Consider the following 10,855-nt stretch of genomic DNA (forward strand, 5'->3'; position numbering starts at 1 on the left):
GTCCAAGCGAGATAACCAGAGCTTGCACCACTCTGGTAAGGCAGTCTGCGGGCAGGGAGGGTGTCAGCCGTGAGGGCGGGTGACCTCTCCACGCCCCCCACACCCCGCTCACTGTGCAGGCGGCTAGCCCCACCTCCGCGTCGCTCTGGTTGCCAGGGCAGGTAGCTCCGCCCCAGGTCTGTCACATGGAAGAAGGAGCAAGCTTTTCTCCTACTCTGGAGGTTGGGGCTTGAACCAATGGCTTCAAGTTACAAGAAAGTAGACTCCAACTGAACATCAGGAAGATCTATTCATTCCCAACCCAATGCTCAAAGTCTATGTGGGATGGAGAGAGACCAGCCACTTCCTCTTTTGTGATTGTCCCATTATCTGCTCTTTTTAGATGGTGATTGGGATGTGATTTGACCAAAATTAATAAATGGGTTTATTTAACAGCCCCCACCATCCAATTCCTCCCAAATAAAATTGAGCATTGCCCCCAACTCTGCGATGGAGCCCAGCACTGTTCCATTAAGGACAAGCAAAACAAAAGCCAAATACATGAAGTTACATAAAGGCCAACTATATTAAATTAAATGACGGATAGATTTGATCCAAGGTGGGAAGAGTGCACCCAATTATTCTCTCCCAATTATTGTGTCTCTCTCTCTGCTTCTGAACACATTGTGAACAAGGGGTGTGACTCTTCCCCCTCCAATTCTCCAACAGAGAGAAGCTGGTCTGCCATAGAATGTATCCCCCAGTCCTTGTCTTCAGACCATTCCTTGACACTGGGGAACTCTGGGAACTGTAGCTCTCTAATGGGAACTCTCAGCCCCCTTAACAAACCACAGCTCCTAGGATTCTTTGGGAGAAGCCACGACTGTTTAAAGTGCTATGACATTGTTCTAAATGTATCACACAGAGGGGGGTCTAATTTAGGTCCATTGATTTCAATGGGTCTGATTAGGACTTAGTTGGACACCACCCAGACTCAGCTGACACATCCGTGAAGATTGTGACCTCTTGGGGATTGGGGTGTCTATTTTTAGAACATTGGCCACGTATCTTAGTCAAGGAGGAGATTGGCATGAAATTGCCCGCAGCCATCGCAGAAGCAGAGTCGAAGAAAGGAGTGGCATGGGGGAAATGTAGAAATGCATGACGAGCCTACTCCATTGTGTAAGGATGGAGTCATCTAGATTTACACACTGTATCCGGAGGCTGGGCTTCAGTAGAGGATAAAAAGCACTTGCTGTTCCTGGAGCCACTTAATTCCTTCCAGCAGCATCTCAGTGACCAATTGGGTAAGTCTCTTACAGCTGACACTAAGGAACTGCATGGTGGTGGTTGTGACTAGTCAAAGCAGTAGTAGATGTCTCTTTCATGCTTTGGGCAAATCTGTTTTTAGATAAGACTGTAATAGTAGCGTAATACCAGCAAGGCTATTTCCAAAAGCCTTTTTTCTGTTAACCGTAAAATGCAGGGGTGGTTTTCTCCTCAGCCTCATAGTACTCTACTATTCCTAGTTGTTCTGCTACTACTAGTAATGTTAGTATTACTGGGCTGTATCCAATGCATATTCTATGTGTAGACTCACTGAAAGCAATGGACTTTGGTCTATTGGTTTCACTGGGTCTACTTTGGCATTAGAGATGCAAGCCAACATTTCAGCCCTTCCTATAGTAGTAGGAGACAATCAGTTTTATTGCTTCTCAATTAATTAGAAATATTGTGTTTCTTGAGATCCTCCCTGCAAGCTCTGAAAGTTCTTCCCTGGCCCCCTGCAGATTATCTGAATACACCTGGCTGGTGCCATTCAGATTATCCTAGGAATAGAATGGTGGTGAATAGGAACTTGGATGAGGTGCACAAGATGGGGAAGGGCTCATAACTGAAATTGCATAAAGTGGAGAGCATCCTCTAAAACGTCTCCAAATGCCCACTTTCTTCTCCTCTCCTGCTCTCTCCCCAAACCAGACCAAAATACCTGGAGTTGAAGCTCTGGGATTGTCTGAAGGTTGGAGGACACAGGGAATATGTGCCGCTGCTGCTGCTGTGCTACCCTGTACATCAGCTGTTAGGCGGGGAGGCTGAGCAGCCTAAACAAAACCCCACTGCACCTCAGGCGTCTTCAGGGCTTCCTCCGCCCTCACTGACGTCCTCTTTGGGCTCTAGGGAGGGTCTCCTCGTGAGCCACGGGGACTCTCTAGCTTCCTCCTGTGGTTTCTGGGTTTGAATTAAATTATTTCTCAGCACCTCACATGTATGCGGTCATGTGTGAGTTGGCCACACGTAATTTTGGAGGCACCTGTATAATGCTGCCTAGATTCTGACTAAATACCAGGAAGAACGTTCTGACAGTAAGTGGTGTTAGATACTGGAACAGAAGCCCTCAGGAGGTTGTGGACTCTCCTTCTTTGGAGGTTTTTAGGCAGAGATTGGATGGCCATCTGTCACAGATGCTTCATTCAAGATTCCTGCATTGCAGGGGGTTGAACGAGATGACCCTCATGGTCCCGTCCAATTCTGCAATTCTATGATTCTATGTATTACAACCATTTAAAAATGAGAAATTAAAAGCAGCTAAAGCAGACCCCAGTCACAGGAATAATAATAATAATAATAATAATAATAATAATAATAATAATAATTTATTTATACCCCGCTCTTCCCGGTTCAAAAACTGGGCTCAGGGCAGCTAACAACAAATTTAAAACACTTAATTGATGCAATAAAAAAAGGATGAAATACAGTATAAAATGTGAATAACAATAAATTCAGAATTCAAAAATCAAAAATCAATTTAGGGGGGAAATCCATCAATAAACATTAGATGATCACCAGGGCTAGCTGGCTAAATTCGTCCTATTTGGGCCAGCGAGGAGACCAGGGGAAAATTAGCAGTGGGATCCCAGAGCAGGTAGTCTTAACAAAAAGGGGAGGGGGAGGGAAGGAAGGATAGGGGGTGGGCCCTGAAAACACACAACCCAGTGGTCAAAGGTCAGGGCAAAGAGGTGTGTCTTGAGCATTCACCAAAAGCTGAAGTGAAGATGCCCTTCTTTGGGGAGGGAATTCCCCAACCTAGGAGCTGCCACAGAGAATTCCCTCTCCCGGGTCCCCACCACCCTGAATTTCTGAGAGGGGTAGAACTATGAGAAGGACCTCTCTATTGATTTTAACAATGTGGAGGGTTTGAGTAGGTGTTGCCTTTGGACTGCACTGGAGATTTCAAAATACCTGGGGCGTTGGATCCTCAAAGTAGCTTGCCATTACGTCAGTGTTCCGAATTTGTCAATGCCCCTTGTCCCTTGTGTAAGTCTTGCTAATTGCTCATCCTCCCACAGTCGCTAGTTATCAGGAACACTGCCAATTTACATATTCAATGTATTGGGTGGAACATGTTCTTCCTTTTCCTTCCAGGGGAAGAATGATTGGGGAAAATAGCAGGACGATCTTAACATGTTTGCTAGTTCCGGTGGCTAAAGCGGCCATTTCCCAGGTCTTTTTCCCCACCCCTCCAGATCTTTAGGAGTTAAATTCCAGGGGGCGGGGTGGGGGGGACACAGGGTTGTATCTAACATTAAGAACACTACTTGTGGACCCCTTGAAATTAATGGACAGTGGAATTTGCTGCCAAGGAGTGTGGTGGAGTCTCCTTCTTTGGAGGTCTTTAAGCAGAGGCTTGACAACCATATGTCAGGAGTGCTCTGATGGTGTTTCCTGCTTGGCAGGGGGTTGGACTCGATGGCCCTTGTGGTCTCTTCCAACTCTATGATTCTATGATTCTATGATTCTATGATTATTGAGGTCCATTGATTTCAATTAGTTTTATTCAGTGTTAGTTCTACTGAGAGTAGAGCCATTTAAGATGGTGGACGCGACTAGCTTAAGTCAATTGATTTCAATGGGTCTATCATGTAGTTGGATGAAACTCATTATTCCCTTGAAATACATCATTGATGTACAAAAGAGAGGACCTTCTTTGTGCTGGCTCCCAGTTTCTGAAATATCCTCCTGGGGGAAGGATACCTGTTGCCAATACTATGCTCTTTTCAGCACCGGGTTAAAACTTTTTAAAATTCACTCAGCCGTTTTAGATTATGCTTTTATTAGTTGATAGAGTGATCTTATTCAACCTGAGTTTTATTGTTTCGTTGTTATTATTTGCATGACTAACTTAGACCCATTAAATTCAATGGGTTGTATCCAATGTTAGTTGTACTCAGCATAGACTTTGAAATCAATGGATGGACCCTTGTCTTAAATTCTTGGAGAGACTCTGTCAATAATTGTAGACATACAACAAGCAAGGCAAATGGTTTAGATGTGTTTGTGTGATGGTATTTCTGAATGACAGGTGAAATCCATTCTTTCTTACCTGCAGGCTTTCTGGAACATCAGTAGAAATGGCATCATTCAACAACCAGCAGCAGTGCAAACAGGCAACCACTTTGCCACCTGCACTGTGCAAAACAGCACCAGAACCGTTGCCATGTCCTCAGCCAACACCATGTCCTCAGGAGAAGCCTCCATGCAAGGAGACACCAGTAGTGGTCGTCCCAACTCCTTGCCCTCAGCCAACACCATGTCCTCAACAAAAACAGCCATGTAAGGAGCCACCAGTAGTGATTTGTCCAACTCCATGCCCTCAGCCAACACCATGTGAAGAGAAGCCTCCATGCAAGGAGCCACCAGTAGTGGTCGTCCCAACTCCATGCCCTCAGCCAACACCATGTCAAGAGAAACCTCCATGCAAGGAGCCACCAGTAGTGGTTGTTCCAACTCCTTGCCCTCAGCCAACACCGTGTCCTCAACAAAAGCAGCCATGCCAAGAGCCACCAGTAGTGATTTGTCCTCAGCCAACACCATGTCCTCAGGAGAAGCCTCCCTGCAAGGAGACACCAGTAGTGGTCGTCCCAACTCCATGCCCTCAGCCAACACCATGTCAAGAGAAGCCTCCATGCAAGGAGCCACCAGTAGTAGTTGTTCCAACTCCTTGCCCTCAGCCAACACCGTGTCCTCAGCAAAAGCAGCCATGTAAGGAGCCACCAGCAGTGATTTGTCCAACTCCATGTCCTCAGCCATGTGAAGAGAAGCCTGCCTGCAAGGAGACACCAGTAGTAGTCGTCCCAACTCCATGCCCTCAGCCAACACCATGTCAAGAGAAGCCTCCCTGCATGGAGCCACCAGTAGTCGTCGTCCCAACTCCATGCCCGCAGCCAACACCATGTCAAGAGAAGCCTCCCTGCAAGGAGACACCAGTAGTAGTCGTCCCAACTCCATGCCCAGAGAAGCAGCCTCCCTGCAAGGAGCCAACCACTGTCCCGTGTTGCCCACCTGAGGCAAAATGCCCACCCCCTTGCGATCAACAGCAGAAGAAGCAACCTTGCCAGTGGCCTCACCAGCAGAAGTAAGCAAGCATGAGAAACAACAACGGCACAGGAAGTCAGCATGATCAACACGTCCAGCTCACAACCTGCAACTTTCAATATACCTCATCCTTTTTGTTTATTTAAATTCCTTTAAAAACCCTTCTGTTATTATATTTCCCATGTTGTTCTCCATATGATAATAGTAGTAAACAGCATAATTGCCACCAGCAAGTCATTGCTTCAAGAGGAAGTGTTTTGGAATTAGGCTGTCAAATTTGGCTTTTGGTGGCGATGCAATGAGCTCTTAGTTTCTTCCTTCTTGGGGCTGGCCCTGGTGGATGCCTCAGATGACAAAAGTTCCTCCCATTTCCCCTGATTTACCCAATGTAGCATGGTACTCTCTTCTGTGATGGAGGACACTGTCCTGTTGTCAGTACTGAAGTAAAATTCAACTGCTAGTTTGGTTGGATTCTGTACAAAGGTTAGGAGAAGCCATCTCATCCTTTCCCGGGTATCCCTGTTTCTTCAATATTTATTATTGCTTAATGATCATTTTGTTGATCATCCAGTTCTTAAAATAGGGAAGACCCCTGCCGCATGAGTCTCATCCCACCTAGAATGGTGAAATGGATACCAGTTGCTGGAGAATAGGTGTGGAAGAGGGATGTTGAACTCATTCCCCAATTGTTGTCTTCCCTAAGGAATTTGATTAACTAGTGTGGGAAGCAGGGGGCTGAACTAGGTTTGATCCAGTAGGGTTTTCCTGACATTCGTGAGCAAATCCCATTTCCTGCATGTACTTTTCCTTATCCACCCACCCCAAATGTTTAGTAGGCAAGTAGCGAGGACTGTTTCTGTCTTCATTAAATACATCCTTATTGAGATGTTGGCAGAGAACGTAATAATCAGAGCTTCTCATCTGAGGCGACACATTAAACTTCAAAAAGAAATTGTTCCCAGTGATGCCCGAGTATTATTTTACTGTGAATTTAATTAAGGTAATTGACACAAAAGGAAGCGGATTTTATTGGATGGCTTTTGTGCCATGATTGCAAAGGGGTGATCATGGCATCACCAGGAAGCTGATGACATGTCCCAAATCTTACTCTTTATTGTTCATCCGTCTGTATATTCTTCTGGGATTAAATGGATTGTTCCTAAATCTCTGAACTTCCGAAATACAAATAAAAAGCCTCAACATGAATTTGAATCTGGAGATTTGTTTTTGGTGGGAATATGACTGTATGAAGGGCAGTATGAAATTACCTATATAAAATAAATTAAGAATGTGCAAAGAAAGGCTTCTTCAGTCCCTCCAGAAGATTCCAACTTGGGCAAAACTTCTTTTTTAAGAAAAGCTCAACTTTTCACTTCTTGAAATATGACAACCCCACTATTTGGACAAGGTCACAATTATTGGTACAGTGGTGCCCCACAAGACGAATGCCTCGCAAGACGAAAAACTAGACGAAAGGGTTTTCCGTTTTTCGAGGCGCTTCGCAAGACGAATTTCCCTATGGGCTTGCTTTGCAAGACGAAAATGTCTTGCGAGTCTTGCGAGTTTTTTTCCCCTTTTTCTAAGCCGCTAAGCCGCTAATAGCGCTAATCTGCTAAGCCGCTAATAGGGATGCTTCGCAAGAGGAAAAAACCGCTAGACGAAGAGACTCGCGGAATGGATTATTTTCGTCTTGCGAGGCACCACTGGATAACAGTTGGTTTAGCACCACATTGATGCCAGCAAACATTAGAGGGAAGGGCTGTAACTGAGGTACAGCCTGCTTTGCATGCAAACGGCTCCAGGTTCAACCCTAGGCATCCCCCAGTAAGTGCTGAGAAGGGCACCCCGCCTGAAACCCTGGAGAGGCCCTGCTAGTCAGAGTAAACAATATTGGGTTAGATGGAGCAAAGGTCCTGCTTTAGTACCAGGCAGCTTCCCATGTCCCAATCAACCCCAGCCAGTATAGCCTATGGTCAGGGATGGTGGGAGTCCTTGTGAAAGGGGAGAATCTGCAAAATGGAAATTTCGCCCACACGTTTCCTTGGTCACTTCATGATGCAGCTTTGCTTGCACCAAAGCCTGCACATCACCATGTGGGGATAAGCATGGTCAACTGCATGGGGAAGTGTGGAGAAGCATGGACAATGAATGGCATGGGACTTCACTTCTTGGGGGTTATTTCATGGTGCCAATTTGCCAAGTGGAAAAAGTACTACCAGGCCCCTCAACGCCGACTGACTGAAGTCCATAGCAAGGCCAAAGACGCTACTGGAAAAAGGGTGGGAGGGTGGGAGATATGCCCCGCGAGGCTGAAAGGGAAGCCTCAGAGTCGCACCATGGCTTAAATTGGCCCTGGCCACGCCCCCAAGCGACCTGATTGGCCACCTGGTGACATGACCTGGCCGGGGTCTCTCCCAGCGGGACACGGGATATTGTCCCACCCCCACGCTGAGGCGGGAGGAGGCTAGGTGGCCCGACCGCAACCCAGCCCCACCGGGAAGTGGACCCAATTTATTACTCCAGTCCTGGATTCCTATCAACTCCTATCATCTCATATTCGCCTGATGAAACATGTGGCGGCAAAAGTTGCTTTGTCAAGAGCAAAGGAAGAAAGCTGACAACTGGCTTCTTCGTTTGTGCTGGGTTCCAGGAAGACTCCACTGAACTACCTAAACCTGCTCAACCACTAGGTCTTCCAAATTCTTAATTGCATCTCCCTGTCTTTCTAAGAACGGGCAAGTATGGACAACGATTCTTACATTTTGGCTTGAGAGACGCCTAGCCACTTAAGCATTAAGCATAGCAGTATTAATTGCTTTGCACAGCATCGTTAATGGATATAGGCCAGGAGTTCTCAAACTGGGCAATAGAGCCCCAGGGTGGCTGTGGGGTTACCTGAGGGAGGTACTAAGAGGGCAGCAGGGGATGCCGGAATAAATAATAATAATAATAATAATAATAATAATAATAATAATAATAATTTATATCCCACCCATCTGGCCGGGCTTCTGCAGCCACTCTGGACGGCTTTCAACAAAATATTAAAATACCGTAATGCATCAAACATTAAAAGCGTCCCTAAACAGGGCTTCCTTCAGATGTCTTCTAAAAGTCTGGTAGTTGTTGTTCTCATCTGGTGGGAGGGCGTTCCACAGGGCGGGCGCCACCACCAAGAAGGCCCTCTGCCTGGTTCCCTGTAACTTGGCTTCTCGCAGGGAGGGAACCACCAGAAGGCCCTCAGATCTGGACCTCAGTGTCTGGGCAGAACGATGGGGGTGGAGACGCTCCTTCAGGTATACTGGACCAAGGCCATTTAGGACTTTAAAGGTCAGCACCAACACTTTGAATTGTGCTCGGAGATGTAATTGACTACCAGACTTTGAAAAGCTGCTGGATCAAGTTCATATTTTATTATTTTTTAATTAATTAAACTGAGTAGTTTTCACTGGATTTTGAATCAATGTGCAATTAGTTGCTACTGTTAGGAATTTGTGTTATTATATTCTTTAGTGGGTCATGCAAGCTGCTATTCTGGGTAGGGGAAGATGCCCCAGAGATGAGTTGGGCAATGGCCAGAGGCCCTTGGCAGAGTAATACCAGCAAAAAAATGTCCTCTCGGGATCAAATGTCCTCCCACTAGCAGATTGAATTGTTAAGATCACAGAAGGGAAGGTTATCCCTAGCAAAGATTTGGTTTTTGCTCTGGTGTAAAGAAGTATATATCCTTCAGAATACAGTGGTACCTCGGGTTAAGTACTTAATTCATTCCGGAGGTCCGTTCTTAACCTGAAACTGTTCTTAACCTGAAGCACCACTTTAGCTAATGGGGCCTCCAGCTGCTGCCGTGCCGCTGGAGCACGATTTCTGTTCTCATCCTGAAGCAAAGTTCATAACCTGAAGCACTATTTCTGGGTTAGCAGAGTCTGTAACCTGAAGCGTATGTAACCTGAGGTACCACTGTATCTAGATTTATTGCTAAGCCTCTATAAATCTGTGCTATGAAACTTCAAGTGGGTTTGGGAAATGATATATCCAGTGTTTTTTTTTCTGGGGGGACGCAGGGGATCCTGGTACTTTTGTGAATATTTGTACATATACTGTATTTATTTTTCCCAATTTGAGCTATAAAATGGTGGTTTTCTTGATTCAAAATGAGAGTACCCCTAAACGTGTGGTTTTTTTAGGGGAAAAAGCACTGGATTTAACCTTTAAAGATTAAGGAGCAGAAATGTAAATCTCTATTATTGTTATTGTTGTTGTTGTTGTTATCTGCTAAAACACAATAAACTAACTGACTGACTGACTGACTGAAATGATGTCTGTGCTCTATGGAGCTTACAGAATTTTCATAGGCAATTTTTGCTTTTTGGAACAGTGAGGAAGTGTTCAGGTACCCTGGATGTTTCTCCACGGACACCACCCTGCCCCATAATTGTACCTTCTTTCCTCCAGGGTGTCTATAATTTACCATCTGCTTGGGCACCAAATTTGGCACATAGCTGTAAATTTCCTGCATTTGCAAGCGCTGTGGGTTAAACAACAGAGCCCAGGACTTGCCGATCAGAAGGTTGGCGGTTCGAATCCCCACGACAGGGTAAGCTCCCGTTGCTCGGTCCCTGCTCCTGCCAACCTAGCAGTTCGAAAGAACTAAATGCAAGTAGATAAATAGGTACCTCTCCGGTGGGAAGGTAAACGGCGTTTCCGTGCTGCTCTGGTTCGCCAGAAGCGGCTTAGTCCTCCTGGCCACATAACCCGGAAGCTGTACACCAGCTCCCTCGGCCAATAAAGTGAGATGAGCGCAGCAACCCCAGAGGTGGCCACGACTGGACCTAATGGTCAGGGGTCCCTTTAGCTTTACCTTTAGACCAGATGACCGCTGAGGCATCTATGATTCTAGGATCACTGACTGCACATCATTGGGTGCTGGGATATGAGGAATGTGTGAAATGGATGGAACATGTGTAAAAGGTAAAGGTAAAGGATCCCTGGACGGTTGAGTCGAGTCAAAGGTGACTCTGGGGTTGTGGTGCTCATCTCGCTTTCAGGCCAAGGGAGCCGGCATTTGTCCACAGACAGCTTTCTGGGTTATGTGGCCAGCAGGACTAAACCACTTCTGGTGCAATGGAACACTGTGACAGAAGTCAGAGCGCACAGAAATGCCATTTACCTTCCCGCCGCAGTGGTACCTATTTATCTACTTGCACTTTTGAACTGCTGGGTTGGCAGGACCTGGGACAGAGCAACGGGAGCTCACTCTGTTGCGGGGATTTGAACTGTTAACTTCCAATCGGCAAGCCCAAGAGGTTCAGTGGTTTAGACCACAGCGCTGCCCGTGTCCAGAGCATGTGTAGTACCTGATCCTTCACATAATAGGGGAGAGTGGGAGAATGGTATAGAGTTGAAGTCTAGCTAAGGCCACATTCACACCATGCATTTAAAGCACGATGTTGTTGGGATACTGCCAGGGAGACATCGACCGTCATTGCCTCCAGCCGGACTCCGG

At 46.2% G+C, this 10,855-nt stretch overlaps 1 protein-coding gene across 1 annotated transcript; it reads left to right on the plus strand.

Moving 5' to 3' along the window:
- Positions 1–1,136: 1,136 nt before the first annotated feature.
- Positions 1,137–6,558, plus strand: LOC309330962 (uncharacterized protein). The gene is made up of 2 exons (XM_081842906.1): positions 1,137–1,286; positions 4,367–6,558. Exon 2 carries the CDS (start codon positions 4,389–4,391, stop codon positions 5,394–5,396), a length of 1,008 nt encoding a protein of 335 aa, XP_081699032.1. The 5' UTR covers positions 1,137–1,286; positions 4,367–4,388; the 3' UTR covers positions 5,397–6,558.
- The last annotated feature ends 4,297 nt before the right edge of the window (positions 6,559–10,855 follow it).

Source organism: Podarcis erhardii, assembly GCF_964252035.2.
Source record: "Podarcis erhardii genome assembly, chromosome: 15".
In the NCBI taxonomy this organism is placed as follows: domain Eukaryota; kingdom Metazoa; phylum Chordata; class Lepidosauria; order Squamata; family Lacertidae; genus Podarcis; species Podarcis erhardii.

Excerpts from the sequence above, each read along its gene's own strand:
- LOC309330962 (XM_081842906.1), top strand. The coding sequence starts at position 4,389 with ATGGCATCATTCAACAACCAGCAGCAGTGCAAACAGGCAACCACTTTG.